Raw genomic sequence first — 16,965 nt, 5'->3', positions numbered from 1 at the left:
TTCTGTGAAATAGAAGAAAACTTCTGTGCAATATCTCTTATTCCATAAATGGAAAAGTCCCGTTTATGGAATAAAAGTTATTACAAAGAGTACCAGGAATTCCTTCTATCGCACCACTGTTTAAAGACCGCTTAATCTTCTATCCATATGCACCGTACCCACTGGAAGCTCCGATCAGCTAGATCTTTATTTAAACAAACTTCAGACATGCACACTGTTCTGAGGAAGGGACGTGGACTCCTGAAACACGTAAACTCTGTGCTTGTTTCAAATAAATGTTATTTATATTACAAATCTTTGGTTAGTGGACGTGTGTGGGGCAGCACTGACTTTCGCAACTACCTTACTTTTTTATTTTTTTTGGATAAGTGTGTATCAGTGGGTGTTTGAGACCATTGCCAACCACTAGAACAAAGGGGCAGTCACACGCTCTGCTGCTTCATCTCCGTTATAAGTAGCCGTTGACAGAATTATAATAAAAGCCTATGGAACTTCCAGCAATTCCTTCTACAGGAAGTTTCATATGTCTCTGTTATAATAGACCACTTGCATTAGCAGTTATAGCGGAGATGAATAGGGAAGAGCATGTGCTGCTGAGCGCATCTTCCTCTTTATCTTAGCATTTGGGGGTCTCAGCACCCAGATCCCTGCCAATATACACACTTCTAACCTGTCGCTATAGTGTGTCAGAAGTTTGTTTAAAAGATAGGTACCCTTTAGAGTGTTAATAACCCCTTAAAACATTTTCTTTAAAAGTACTAGTCTAGGGTATGGAAAATATTCCAGTTGTCCACAACTCGGCTCTTTAGTGCCCGATTCTTCAGACCAGCTGAATTTACATGAAGTTCATAAGAATTGTAGAGTCAGTATTTCTCATTCACCTCAATTATGTCTAAGCACCATCACTGTCATTCAGGTAAAGCTCCAGGTACTCATCAAGTAAACATACCATAGCTTTTACCATGTTAGTACTTCCAGAACAAACGCATTTGCTCATAATAAATTGCCCACTCCATCTCACAGGTCACATAAGTATACTCAAATATCATTGGTGAGATTGAAAGATACTTTGCAATAAGTTAAATATTTGCTTAAAACTGTATATATCATAAATATTAGATTTTTTTTTTACACAAAAAGCTAAAAAATAAATAACTCAGAATAACCCCAATGTAGAGATTAAAAATTGAAGCGCAGTTGGTTGGCGCTGAACAAACTCTTTTTTGAAAAAGTGAGAAAAGGTAAAGAGACATCACTCGGTGACTTAAGAACCAACTGATATGTAAAAATGTGTCCAGTCTTGGAACCCGGAGCAACATCCAACTGAAAGAGAAAAAAAGCAACGGTAACACATTTGTAAGTACCTGACATACACAGCAATGTAAAGCTGATATGATGAAGAGATGGTAATGGGGTCAAACCTATTTTGTTAGGATGGGGATGGTACCCTACATTTATACCTAGACACAACAGTAGAAGAAAATGCTCCACATGTGGGTCTTAATCTATATACTTATATACACACTTGGGGGAGATTTATCAAACATGGTGTAAAAAGAAACTGTCTCAGTTGCCCCTAGCAACCAATCAGATTCCACCTTTCATTCTTCACAGACTCTTTGGAAAATGAAAGGTGGAATCTGATTGGTTGCTAGAGGCAACTGAGCCAGTTTCACTTTACACCATGTTTGATAAATCTCCCCCACTGTGTGTGGATATATATTACACCCACTCAGTTATAAAAGTAATCAATCACCCTAAACGGCTAGAGCAGTAAGCTACTGAACTGATATGGCTGTGTCAGTTCAGTAAGGTAGTGCTTTGGCTGTTCCGGAGATCACTATCAAAATTATTTGTATTTTGTGAAATAAAAAGTTTGGTCTGTGATCTACAGCTAATATACAGACCGTATATATCTAAGACAGGCGCGTGAACCTGGCCACAGTATACACGAGCCATATTGCAGATGTTTGTTGCATTTGTCAGAAGTCTCAGAATCTGCCCTGATCATGTGATTCAAAACATAATGGAACATGACCTAAACCTGTAGGTTACCTTAGTCTGTATTAGGTATTTGTTGCCTCCGGGGGGGTTGCTTTCATTAACATATAATTGTTCAATATCCTTCAAGGCATCATCTGGTTTCCCTCCATCAACGGAAGACTAAGCATAAAAACAAAAAAATTTAATAGATTTGTGATTTGCATCTGTTTATAAAAAAAAAAAGTCAATTCTTCTAGTACTTATCAGCTGCTGTATGTCCTGCAGGAAGTGGTATTCTTTCTAGTCATGCAAATGTTATGCAGTAAAATATAAAAGACTTTCTTTTTAGGGCCCTTTTTTGACCCAACTCATGCCTGTAAATAAGCAACTGTCCGGTAAATAAGAGCTTGTTTATGCTGCGTTTCCTGTGCGTTTAACAACATCCTTTTTTGTTTAAATTACTGATTAACCCTTTCAGGACCTGGGGTCATTGATGCCTAAATTCCCGGGTCGTGATTGGACATCAGCTTATGGGATCATAATGATCCGTAGATCTGCCCCCTCTCCTCTCCTGAGGCTTCTAGTTTCCATGGCTACCATCGGGGCTCTGCAATCAGTTGGCAGAGCCCCGATGGACACCAAAGAGAGAATTCTTTATCTAGAGCCCTATAGATGCTGTGGTCTTGCGCTCCGGTGCTAAGAGTTGCGGCGGGTCCCCGGCTATCACTGATAGCCGGGACCCGCCGCGGATGACACAGGCGCAGCTTCTACGACTGCGTCATCCTACAGCGTTAATTAACAGTGGGGCAGCGGGAGGGGTTTAAAAACATGGACATTCATGAACCAAACATTTTTCCTTGTGTTTTTCAGTGTTAACACAGCCTAAAAAGGGGTTGTCTCATCTTCCCCTGTGCAGCTCAGCCCCACAGCATCCCACTCACTTTTTGGTTTGACGCTGGGGAAGCTAGGATGATTGCAGGGGGATACTGAGGGACACGGCACTGGAGGGACACAGCATCCCTCTGCCATCATCCTCTCCAGCAGTCACAGCCCGCACAGCTCTGGGAGTCAGGTCGTGACATAACCATGTTATCCAGGATGTGAAGCCTTGATGCCGTAGTAAGTGCAGGGAAAAAAGCCCTTTATAAGCATTTCCTGTAATAAGTATATATTGGGGATTTGTATAACTTTTGGGGAGCAATACAATACTTAAATAAAAATCTTTGCCGAACTTCTCCTTTAATTGGAGGGAATTCACTTCGCAGAATGAAGCAAATTGATGGCCCAATTTGCAGAGAGTTATGATTCACATCGCTTGTCTATAGTCCCAACCACCAGTCCTATCGCTGCTGGGCCCCTGCTGTCATAGCCGATAGCAGTAGTCGCGATCCTAGACAACTGCTGTCAAACTTTAAAAAAAGCAGTTTTGCTAATGCAATGCATTTGCATAAGTGCTCTCTTTTGCATTTCACCTAACAAAAGTTTAGGTGATGGGATTACACCTTTAGGAATCCTTTAACTGCTTCAATCATCGTAGAGGCAGGGCTATACAAATTATTTATATTTTTGGCCAATCCTTGCCCTGTGTATTTTTGCACCTCCATAAATAATTATAAAAGGGGAAAAAAAGACTTTGGCCTCCATAGGAACACTCTAGCAATTCCAATTTTTTTTTGGGAGGGGGGAGGGGGTGGAGGTGTTAACAAAACACTCCGTATGTAGATTTATACATAGAACTAATGTACAAGTGATACTTACTTTTTCAGAATTTGATCCCAGAAGCCCTATAAGGTCTCGGCATCCCTTGGAGTTTTGCCAATCACATCCAGGTTTGGTGGACATGCCATCACCACTTTGCCATGACGGGTCTCCTTCAAGCCTGAAAAAGCAAATACCTTTAAGGCTATAGCCACAATACAGTAGGTTTGGCAAAATTGATGCAGATGCTTCAAATAGTCCTATTTACATGTACATTCACATTTTTTTATACAATTGAGGCTGTGGAAGTGTTGTTTAAATGGTGGAGCACAGTGGTGCACAACCTGAGGCTCTTCAGCAAAACTAGTACACGACTTTACTAAAATCCACACAAAAGCCTGTGCTGTAAAAAAAAATTAAAAAGCTACACAAGATGGCACAGAAATACATGCAGATGATATAGGGGATCCCTCAACTTACAATGGCCTCAAGATACAATATTTTCAAAACACAATGTCCCATTTTGGACCATCGTAACTTGAGACCCAACGTACAATGCTATGGACAGTCAGGATCTACAGAACATGTAAAAAAAAACTAGATGATCGACCAATGAAAACCCCGAGTATTACAGGACGTGGATGCAGTGATTGGTTGTTGAGTATCCCCTCTCCACAGTACAAAATAATACTACATGTCCTGTACTGCTCTCTACCTGTACCATAATGAGCTGCTCCTTTGGTCACCAAGTGAGGACGGCTTCATTTTGTTTTGTTTCTGGGACCCTGACGGAACTGTACAGGACCCTGAAACCGCTCCTGTATTCTACATAGGAAGTTTACAACTTCCAGTAGCTCTTTATGACTGTTGTGTGTAAGGACTTACTTTAGCCATATTAGTTAGCTGCTTATTATCCTTTAAATTTTCATTTTTTTCTCATTTTGGGGGTTCAGAACCAATTACCAGTTTTCCGTAGAGTGTTGGTCTCAACATACATCTTATCCTGGAACAAATGAATATTGTATGTTGAGAGACCACTGTAATTTATTAAGACATCACAGCATGGAACACACCCCTTATAAGCCAGTGTGAATAGCCACTTAATAAGAAATTGATATCCAAAATGTATGTTAAAACTTCCCTTGGGAACTGACGCTTTAAGTTATCAGAGATATTTCAGGTAAAATTAAATGATGAGCTACCCACAGGACAGGAGGGGGGGGGCACTCAGCACCCCAATACATAGTGAATGATGGAGTTTGTGTTCTTTCTTTGTGTAGCTGCAGATCAGGTCCCGTTCAAGTGAATAGGCTCATTGGTAAATTTTTCATTGAAAAAAGCCCTTTAAGATCTCTAGAATGGACAGATTGTTTTATGAATGCTTGATTGCAAAATCTGCACAGTCCTCCCTATAGGGGGCATAGTGATCTCTATGATCAGTGCATGGAAATAACAGGAAGATCAACAACAAACAGGGATCGTCAGGGTTGCAGACATTATCTACTACTCTGCCATAAACCCATTAACTGGGCCAAGTTCCATAACTACCAAGTTCACTAGCTACCCAGGCTTGGGGCCCTATTCCACCGGACGATTATCGTTTGCATAATCGTTAACGATTAACGATCTCAAACGACCGCTATTGCGAATGACCTGAAAACGTTCACTTATTTCCATGGAACGATAATCGTTACTTACGATCGTAATTGCGATAGTTTTTTCTTTGCTATTTATTCGCTATTGCGTTAGTATCTATTGTGTACAACCTAACGATGTCTTATTCAATGCGAACGATTTGCGAATGTTTTGCGAACGAGCAACGATAAAAATAGGTCCGGGTCTTATAAAGCGATCAACGATTTCTCGTTCGGTCGTTAATCGTTAACTGCATTTCAACCGAACAATTATCGTTTTGATTCGAACGATAATCTGAACGATAATCATCCGGTGGAATAGGGCCCTTAGAGGGAACAGTGGTCACAGACTTGAATGACAGACCATGCAACTTTCTCAAAAGTGGTAGCAGAGTCTGACGTTTCTAGTGTAATATAATAATAATAATAATAATAATAATAAAAAAGCGCCCTGCAAATAACTTATTTGATGTATAACCCAAGTAATCCTTGAAGCGCTAAAACAGTGCTTCTCAATTCCAGTCCTCAACAGGTCATATTTGAGGATATCCCATACAAACCCCCATCATAATACCTGATTAGTATTATAAATACTAAGGAAATCCTCAAAACCTGACCTTTTGCTGGGCCATGAGGACTGGAATTGAGAAGCGCTGTACTATACAAGTCATGTTACCATAAGCGGGTCTTTATTAATTTGGATAGGTTTTCTTCTTCAGAGGACACCAGCAGCTCGGCCAGGCTTTTCACATCTTCATTTGTATCTTCCACTGGAACAACCGGAAAGCTTAACCTGAATATTCGTTCACATTCCTGTCTGTTCTGAAGCAACATGACAAAAGAGATATTCAATGTTTAGTCATGTTTAATATGCTGACATCTATAGTGAATGCATGTCCATGCCTGATCCAAACAGATCACATATGGACCTAGTTACTGCATTTAGGACCCAATGTAAGGAACGCAACAGGCCTTTGTATTCCCCTAATTGGGCATTTAGAATGTTTTCTTATGTGGCAGAGGGGCTATTGGATCCCTGGATTCAGCCACCATACGTACAGTATATGACTGTATAGTCATTCTGCAACACCACTATCTTAGAAATTTTGGAAAGGGTCATGTCAAATTGTTCCTTACAATTCCCTTAAAGAGAACCTGTCAGCTGTCATGCCGCCTGAACCACAAGCCATCAGGCAGTCTCTGACCGCTTCTTCCCACCCCACCAGCCATGATTGATAGATCTCTCTGTGTTCAAGTATGGAGAGTAATCCATCAATCAAGGCTGGTGGGGGGATTTGATAGGGACCACCCCAATGGATTTTGGTTCAGGCAGCATAACAGATTCCCTATAAATTCTAGAATATGTTCAGTGAAGAGTGTCCAGGTTACATAACCTCGATAACAACCAATCCTCTGCTAATGAACATGTAGGAATGCAACCAGTGGCTGCAGTTTTTTCTAATCATGGTTCATATGAGGTTCATATGTTACATCAAGTCAAATAATAAAAGAGTCCCAAAATCGATTAGCTAGACAGATTTTATTTGACAGTGGCTTTTGCTCTGGAGACCATCCATATATTACATAGTTCTTATGTAATAAGAAATGCCTAGACATAACTTGCCCAGGGGAGCTTAATCTGTCAGGGCTCGTCTTGCTGGCACTAATCTAGCCAACCAAATACATTCCTTAAACCCTTACCTCATTTCCTAGATTAAATGCATCCCATTGTTCCTCTCCATCCGTTTGGTCAGTGCAGCCCATACCATCAGGTACAGTTTTGACAAGGCTCTTCTCATCTAATGGTTCATCTTCATAGAGAAGTTGTTCAGAAGGTGGCGTGAATTCATTAAAACTTTCAAAGTCTCCCCATGTGTTGGTGGCCTCACAAGGTGCTTTGTCTGTATCACAGTCTTTGTGTGGACCTAGAGATCCACTGGGCCCATTCTCTATGAAGTCATTGTCCAAAGGAGATGGCACAGGTAAACATACTTCCATCATCGCTGCATCCAGCGATAACATCACTGCCATCCTTCATTGTCCTTCATGGGGTTTGAAGGTGAAGCAAGACAGAATATAGCTGAAGCCGTGACCCGCGTAGTCTCTAGATGTAAATCTGTAACTGTAAAAATGCAGGAAACAGATTATAAAAATAAAGATCTATACAAAGCATTCATTTATGTAGCATTAACATTAATATGGAAAATACATACAGTTTCTTGCTCTCAGCAGAAGGCATTTGCCTGGGTAGCTATGCTAAAGGGGCAGCTAAGAAGCCCATCACTTTACCAAATCCTTCTACATGGATAGTGTGTTCCAACGGAAAGGGAAAGCCAAGATGACATGGTGACATGAACCTGCACAAGAAGGAGGCCCCATTTAACTCTAGTTATGGGTCCGTTCTCTTGCATGTTCACATGATTCACATTCACAAAGTATTAGGCAATTGCACCTTTCCAAAAACCTTTTTTTTAGGGAGTTGATAAAGTATTGCCCTCAGCACAGAATGTATTGAATATTAATTTTCTGCTTTAAAAGCTGCATATTTTCCACCGCAAACAAATCCATAGTGGAAACCCTGCTGCCTTAGAGTACAAGTAATGTGTGGTCATTCTTATGGAGAACTATGAGGGTCTGACTGGCTATCCAAATATATACAGGTAGGTTCAAGTATTGTGAAGCTATTTTAGGGACCAACCACAATATATCCAATGAGGACCAACACCACACACCCCTATCTGAAGTTGACCAATATCTACAAATCTATGGGGGAGGGGGTTAACAGTTGGCCCCTATGACCCACATGTACAATGACAAGAAAGTTTGCAGGTTAATGATAATGTACATGCACATGTCCTGCGTAGCAAAAAGATAGTCCCTTAGAAAAGCGCTCTCTGTTTTGGGTGCAGGAAATCCCTACCCACCACACTAAAGTGAGTGTTTTTGTAGCACTGGATAACCCCTTTAAAAGTGGGAGAAACTCACTTCCCATTTTAGAATTCGAAACATTTTTAAAGTTATTGTCCTGGATAAAATCATGCTTAACGATCCTGCCAGGGCTGTGCCAAGACAGTTAGGTATACTTACCGGCAACACTCCCCTGCCATGTTTCTCCAACCACTCCCTAGTAAACTGAGCGCAATGAAAATGAGCAGTGTCCTGTTACAAGACAGCACTATGTCCAGGGCAGATCTGAAACTGTGGGTGCAGATGGTGAGCTCATAGACCCCTATAGCGTTCATTTAAGGATTGTAACCAACTGTCATAGGGTATGCCAGGAAAATGTTTCCCATGAAATGACACCACCACCAGCAACCTGTTAACCCCAATGGTACACCTATGGAATACAGCTTCATGGGCCCCAACAATCTGCGCATAGTAAAGGACATTTAAAGAGCATGTGTCACCTAAATTTTTACTAAAATTTTACTGATTAGAGTCAAATACAAACGTTTTTTTTTTTATTCTAATCTGACAAATTTTTTTATTCCACTTATTGTATATTGTTATGGGATGCATTACCACCTGGGCTGTTCTTAACAGTATTTATTGACATGCTTTACAGTAAGACTCATGGAAATAGATGATAATAGACAGTCTGTCCCTTTGAGATGAATGTGAAAAATCTCTGAGCATACTATGTGACCTTTGACAGAGGTCATTCCACAGGGAGCTCCTCTTGTCTCCTCTAAATTCTGATGTCACATGTCACTGTAAGGGTGGGTTCATACTGAGGAATTCTCGCGGATAATATCCGCGGAATTCCATCGGCTGTCCGCACGCCTTTCCGCCGGCTCCATAGACACCATTCTATGGGCCGGTGTATTCTGCTATCCGCCGAAAGTGACATGTCACTTCTTTCGGCGGATAGCGGAATACGCCGGCCCATAGAATGGTGTCTATGGAGCCGGCGGAAAGGCGTGCGGCCGCACGCGCAGACAGACGACGGAATTCCTCAGTATGAACCCACCCTACTGCTGCTGTTCAGAGGAGAGATCAAAACATCTTGGCTGATCGTGATGTGGCCACCATGTGGTATTATATTATTGGCCCAATGATGATGATTCAGTGTATTAGAGAGAAGTTGCAGAGAAGTATTACATTAGAGGCTTTGGTAATAACAAGGGTTACAGTGTATTATATACAGCACACAATAGCCTATTTAGCTAAGAAAATGTTGCAATCGAGCCACGTTACTTGTTTACAGCCATATCATTCTTCAAGGCTGAAGTGTGGTAACACCGGAAGTCCTGTATGTCATAAATCACACTGATGAGACGTCATTACAGCGCTTCACTAGAATGATCTAAAGCAGGACACCCAAATATTATAAGGTTAATCCTGTGTGTGTGTGTGTGTGTGTGTGTGTGAGTTTGTTGGGGGGGGGGGGGGGGGGGGGTAATAGGGTAGAGCAGGATCTTGTCTTTATGAAAGTACTTGGGGTAATAAATGGCACATGTGTTTTACATGCAGTTTTTCTCAGGTGGAGTTCTCTGAACATCCACAATACAGAAGTAGTTAAGATGTAGCTGTATAACATCTGTCCCTACACAGGCCTCATGCAGGCAGGCAGCATAAGGCAATTCATTCATTCATCCATCCTCGGCTAAGCTATTAACCCCTTAAGGATGGAGCCATTTTTTTTCCTTCTTCATGTCTAAAAGGCTTGCATTTGTTTCACCCATAGACCCACATGAGCCCTTATTTTTTTGTGACGCCAATTGTACTTTTCATCAATAGACTTGATTTTCCCATAACATTATTAGTGAAATTGAAAGGGGGAAAAAAAAGGCAATTTGTTTACATTTCCGGGGGTTTCATGTGTACGCCATTCACCCTATGGTAATACTGAATGTTATCGATGTTCCTCAGGTCAGTACAATTACAACTTTTTTGATGGCTTTTAGAAAATTCAAACCTTTAAAAAAAAAATAAATGTATGTACTAGTTTTCACAGCGGCATTTAAATGCTTAATTAGCAGCCACAGACCGATAGTCCCTGGCTGCTTATAGCAACTGGGAGCTGGGGCCGTGATGTTACCCCTCTCTGAACCCCTTAGCAGCGCCATGACATGACTGCCTTCTTTCAGAAACAGTACCTCTTCTGTCCTAATTTTAAGGGGTGCTCAGTTCTATTGAAATGAAAGGAGCTACATTGCAATACCACAAAACTTGGAGACTGGGTGGCGATGTTTTTGCAAAAAGTAGCTCTGTTTTCTCTAACTCTGTATAGCCCTTTAATATATTATCCTCAAAGGGGGAGATTTATCAAAGGGTGTAAAATTTACACTGGTGCAAACTTCCCCCAGCAACCAATCACAGCTCCTCTTTCCTTTCACCAGAGCTGGAAGCTGAGCAGTGATTGGTTGCTGTGGCCAGTTTGCACCAGTCTAAATTTTACACCCTTTGATAAATCTCTCCCAAAGTGTTTTGGCGTTCCTCGGCCAATAGTACGTTTTACAGACAGCAATCTACTGTTGCATATATCTGAAGTAGTATATAAGTATAAGGCCTTGTTCACATGCTGCAATTTTTTGCATACTTTTTTTTTTTATGATGGCAAAAACTAGAAATGCATCTTTTATGTCCACTGATAGAAAGCGACCTATTCTGAGCCCCTGCAGCTGCCAGTACGACAGTTTCTGGCAACACATGTAGTTCTCACAAAACATGCGCGCTAATGCTGCGTTTACACGGATTAATTATCGTGCGAATATGCAAGATAACGATTAAATTCATACGATAATCGTACGTGTAAACGCAGCGATTGATCAAGCGACGAGCGAGAAATTGTTCATTTTGATCTTTGAACATGTTCTGAAATAGTCGTTGGTCGTTCGCAAAAAATTCGCAGATCGTTCCGTGTAAACAGTCGTTCACCGATTTACCCTATGTGCGAGATAGGCTTAAGCGATGGCAAAATGATTTTTCCGTACGATATGTTGTTCCGTCTAAATGCTGATCGTTATAAAAAAAAATTGTTACTTCGAAATAGTTAATCATACGATCGGGCGAATTATCGCTCCGTGTAAATGCAGCATTAGTCAGTCACTTAGCCATTGTTGCAGCCAGTTATTGTCTCAACAGACAACACATCAACAGGAAGAAGCAGGGACTAGGGCAGCAGCTGTGGGATTTCAGGACAGGTCAGTAGGAGCAACTTCAGCATGCTCAAGTGCGATCGTTTATCATTTGAATACCGGTGGCTTAAGAAGTTGGATGCAGCCTGAGGGACTCCTGGAAAAATGAATACAGCCTCTTGGGATAAAAAAATGGTCCAAAATCCCTACTTTGATAAATGAAGTCCACCTTCCCCATGTTCCTAAACTCAGTCCATCATGGAAATGGTAGCTCTGCAAACTAAAGTTCTCATCTTCAGCATCTGCTCCTTTATTTTCCCATATAAGCATACATCATATAAAACCAACAACGTAGTAAAACAAATTAAAGGCGGCGGGTGCCCTTGTAAATATAGAATAAATGCATAATCATCAATATAATTACATGACAACTCCTTATGATGCACAATGTACACGTGAATGTGATAAATATATTAACTATGTCATAAACTGCAGTAATGTGTAGGGCTGGTCACTGCTAATACATTATATAGATATCATTGTGCAGATTTCCCTGGAGTCCTCCCACTATTACACTAGTCACTGATAGCAGAAACTAAAGAATTGCTTGGCAACCTGGGAGCTGCTCTATAGCTAAATAGAGAGTCTCCCACTGGGGATGTGTGTTATATCTGAAACCAGGCCTCCATAGCAGATACTTTCTTTGTGTAGCTGAATACATTGTTCCAGCAGCCCCAGGCAATATTCTGTACAGAAGCCTTTTGTGTCTAATGAACTGAGAATCATGTAATTCATAATGGCTTCTTTTTGTCACTTGAGTAACCAGAAATTTCTAAAAGAGTCCCCCATTATTATGAACAGGATACAAATACATGAAGAATAGAGAGAGAAATGTAGCCAACTACGGGGGAGATTTATCAAACATGGTGTAAAGTGAAACTGGCTCAGTTTCCCCTAGCAACCAATCAGATTCCACCTTTCATTTTCCAAAGAGTCTGTGAGGAATGAAAGGTGGAATCTGATTGGTTGCTAGGGACAACTGAGCCAGTTTCACTTTACACCATGTTTGATAAATCTCCCCCTACGTATCTACTATTAGTAAAGGAGCACCCTACAAATCCCATCAGGGGAAACGCAATTGTGTTATTCTTGCCCAGTTGCAGAAGTGTTGGCTGTCCTGACTCTTACCAGGCCTGGGTGTTAGTGTCATCAGTGTTAGGGTCCATTTACACAGAAAGACTATCTGACAGATTGTCTGCCTGTGTAAATGGACCCTTATGTGTGCCCAATGCCATGTGCAAGGAGCCCATATAACAATACTTGAGATCCCTATGGTTCTATATTATATAGCTGTAGACACTCTGCATGCCTTGGATAGTGCCTCTGTATGGTACTACTTTGCAACTAAGAGAGAATACCTCCATAACATGCTATTCGATTTTACTTCATAGCGGCCCCTAAATAAAGGTAATATATATTATGAATAGTTTTTACATGAATGAGTATGAGGCATCCTCCACATGTCCATATTGGCTCTGCAAAACCACAGATCCGTAAAGAACGGGTACCCGACAGCCATGAGGTCAACTGAATTCTATGAACCTAAATGATAGAAAGGTGCCAGTAGCTTCAGGTTAGTTATACTGACCCCTGTCCATCACTAAAGGCACCCAGAGGGGGAACATGGGCATCACAACAATGGACAAAGGTGGCCTCATCTGATCAGATGGCCCAGTGCATGTGCATCATTTACTAGGGGAAGAGATGGCCCTAAGACATGGGTCTCCAAACTGCGGCCCTCTAGCTGTTGCAATACTACTGCAATTTCCCATCATGCCTGGACGGCCAATTCCATAGCTTTAGTTGTCTGGGCATCATGGGAATTGTGGTTTTGCAACAGCTGGAGGGCCGCAGTTTGGAAAACCATGCCCTAAGATGCAATATGGGAAGAAAACAAGCCTGTAGATGTAGTGTGATGCTCTAGACCAGGGATAGGGAACATTCAGCTGTTGGAAAACTATAACTCACACAATGCCTGGGCAGTGGAAGCTAAAGGGAATCTACCATCAGGCCTGGGCTGAAGCACTGGAGGCGGGCCGACCCACCCCCAGTGGGAGGAACCCCCGCCCCTCTATGATGCAGCTCTATTGATTCTAATGGAGCAGTGTCATAGAGAGGCAGGGGCTTCCTCCCACTGGGAGTGGGTCGGCCCGCCTCCAGTGCTTCAGCCCAAGCCTGATGGTACATTCCCTTAAAGCTTTGGCTGTCTAGGCATGATGGCAATTGTAGTTTTGCAATAGCTGAAGGGCCAAAGGTCCCCATCCCTGGTCTAGACAATATTGGGAAACATCATCATGTGGATATCAACATCACATGTACCACCTACCTAAACATTGTACAGAAATGGCCTATTTCAGCAGGTTAATGTCCCCGCCGCACTGCTAAAATTGTTTAGAATAAGGAACTTGACAAGAGCAAAGTGGCAACTTCACATTCAAATTCCATAGATCTCAATCTGATCAAACATCTGTGGAATGTCAGAGATGTATTGGTGACAGGAGGAAAACATTTACAGTATTAGGGGCCTAATACATGGCCTGACCCCACACAGTAGACTAGGGGCGCTCTCATACATGGCCTGCCCCCCCCCCCCCCCCCACACACACACACAGAGTAATCTAGGGGCGCTCTCATACATGGCCTGACCCCACACAGTAGACTAGGGACGCTCTCATACATGGCCTGCCTCCCCCCCCCCCCAACCACACACACACACAGAGTAATTTAGGGGCGCTCTCATACATGGCCTGCCACCACACAGTATACTAGGGGGCTCTCATACATGGCCTGACCCCACACAGTATACTAGGGGCGCTCTCATACATGGCCTGACACCACACAGTATACTAGGGGGCTCTTATACATGGCCTGACACCCCACAGTAAACTAGGGGCGCTCTTGTACATGGCCTGACCCCACACTGTATACAAGGGGGCTCTCATACATGGCCTGACCATACATAGTAAACTAGGGGCGCTCTTTTACATGGCCTGACCCCACACAGTAAACTAGGGGTGTTATCATAGATCAGTGATTGTTTACAGGGTATCACGTGAATCAATAGAACTTGAGTTCCTGACAATGCTATGGAGGATGTCTGTGGCAGTAACAACCTCAGAGTTTAGAAATGCCATAAATACCACATATTACACGTTACCTCACCCAGAACACAGCAGCCACATAGGGGAAGCAAATACAGATCTTAAAAGCATCTGGCTGATGTTTTTGCACGTTTTTTCCTTATACCTATTTAGTCACATACAGACATTTTCTATGCCAAAAGAAAAAGAAAAAAAACAAAAACACACTGGATACACAATACTATTTAATTTTCAATCTGTGCAATATATCGGGTGAGTGTCTCATTCTCATACATCTGTGCATAACGAACAGTATGAGGAATCAAACCTGAATCAAAGCCTTTCTGCTTTCCAAGTGTTCCGATTCCCTGGAGAAGTCTGGGATGAGACAGTCCATAGTCTAACTCCAGATTACTCCGGGGGAAACTAAACACTTGGAAAATGGAATGACTTTGACTAGAATAAATGAATCAACGACTGATGTTTCAAACCTGAAATATTGTAACTCTAGATTTCAGTATTCCTTCTTCTATGAGCAATTTCTGTTTATGCAATTCTCTCCTATAAGAGTTCAGTTTTAACCAAGACTTTCCCTTTAAGGCTTTTCTAGCAAGCAGGGGATTACAAGCCGAGCATTTGGTATGTGATTAGCGAACGCTTCCTGACAACACAGATTGTTGCTAACACTTTGTATCTTAGTGATGCTAGATAGAATCTCTAATATTAGACGCAGCAGCAGCAAGCTATGGGTTCTGCTATTACAGGCGGAAGCTGAAATCTCTTACCATAGTGGGCAGCAGAGTGTGGCAGCTCCTGGATAATATAAGAAACAGAGCTGGATTGGGGCTACTTCCTTGTAGCTGCCTGAAGCCTCAGCTGCAGGTCATAGAGGTGTGACTGTGCAGGTGGAGTCTCTCTATGACCCAACACTGAGGGCGGGTTACAGAAGAAGCACTTCAGCAATGTAGGTTAATGACTACACGCCCAGAGAGGCTTTCCTTCTCTTTTGTCTCTTCTCTCTCTGTTTTTAACTCACAGTAACCTGATAAGGAAGCATGAGCTTTCTGCAAATACAGCAAGGAAGAAACTTCAAGGACCGGTGATGTCATAGCTGCAGAGGTTGTTTGCATCTCTGCAACAAATCTGCGGTGTGTGATACTTATGGCGAATTCCAGGAGGATGTATTAAAGCGACTCTGTACCCACAATCTGACCTCCCCCCAAACCACTTGTACCTTCGGATAGCTGCTTTTAATCCAAGATCTGTCCTGGGGTCCGTTCGGCAAGTGATTGTTCTAAAAAAATACTTTTAAACTTGAAGCCCCGTGCCAAACAGGAGTATCTGTGCCCTAACTTTCCACCACCCCTCCTCCCCACCCTCTTCATCATTAGGAATGCCACTGAAACATTTTCTCCATGCTGAATATTGCACAGGTCCTTACCGATCCAGCCCATGTGCCGGGCTAAACAGGTGGGGAATAGGAGGCAATCTGCCTGGAGCATTACTAAAGATGAAGAGGGTGGGGAGGAGGGACAGATACTCCCGTTTGGCACAGGGCTTCAAGTTTAAAAGTATTTTTTTAGGACAATAACTGCATCACCTGCTGAACAGACCGCAGGACAGATTAAAAGCAGCTATCCGAAGGTACAAGTGGTTTCGGGGGGTCAGATTGTGGGTACAGGGTCGCTTTAAGCCAAAGCCAGCTGTGGATCCAGGATATAAATGCATCCATGTTTCCACATGTATGCAAACGCATGCACCTCAAACGATACCCCCTTGCTTTCTCCAGTGGGCATGCAGTATTACCAGAGCCTATTTTCTGTACCCAGAGGGAGATTATAGCCAGCCAGGGGGAGAAGTGCTCTGCCTCATGCTTCTCCTGACTCATAGCCATAAGCATAATCCATGTTTTTCCGAGCTTCCTAGGGCTTCATCCAACTTCTTCAGCCACTGGTATTTAAACGACTGGACTCAAGCGCGTTCCAGTTGCGCTCATCTCTAGTAAGTATCACTAAAGCCCCTATTACACAGCCCAATGTTTACAGCAAGTGAGCGGGTGGGGGTTATCAAGACTGGTGTGTCCTTTGCAAGATTTATTGTGAAATGTATGCCTATAAAAAATCCATAACATATGAAGCTGTCATCTGGCTTTCTAGATTAGATTTATAACTTCGGAGGCATACATTATAGTAATCAGGACAGGGCACAGGAGGGGGCCACTCCACCCATCAGACATACAGGGGGAGCGCTGGGGGGAAAAAACCTGTAAGGGTAGCTTCACACGTACCGTATAGCAGCGGATTTTCTGCTGTGGATCCGCAGCAGATTTGACTTAATGAATGAACACAGCATAAAATCTGCACCATCAAATCTGCTGCTGATCCACAGCAAATTTGACAGTGCGGATTTAATGCTGTGTATATCCATTTA

The 16,965-nt window shown here is 42.4% G+C and overlaps 1 protein-coding gene across 1 annotated transcript; it reads right to left on the bottom strand.

Annotated features, from left to right (window-relative positions):
- Window positions 1–1,017: 1,017 nt before the first annotated feature.
- Window positions 1,018–15,423, bottom strand: CLBA1 (clathrin binding box of aftiphilin containing 1). Its single transcript, XM_069950533.1, is given in 7 exon segments — window positions 1,018–1,323; window positions 2,056–2,163; window positions 3,742–3,862; window positions 5,992–6,137; window positions 7,017–7,304; window positions 7,306–7,437; window positions 15,321–15,423. Coding segments are annotated over 6 exon segments (855 nt in total). The 5' UTR covers window positions 7,354–7,437; window positions 15,321–15,423; the 3' UTR covers window positions 1,018–1,179.
- Window positions 15,424–16,965: the final 1,542 nt, after the last annotated feature.

The sequence above is a fragment of the Dendropsophus ebraccatus genome, chromosome 13, assembly GCF_027789765.1.
Source record: "Dendropsophus ebraccatus isolate aDenEbr1 chromosome 13, aDenEbr1.pat, whole genome shotgun sequence".
NCBI lineage: Eukaryota > Metazoa > Chordata > Amphibia > Anura > Hylidae > Dendropsophus > Dendropsophus ebraccatus.
The sequence above is the reverse complement of the archived record's forward strand: the minus strand, read 5'-3'. Positions and strand labels throughout refer to the sequence as shown.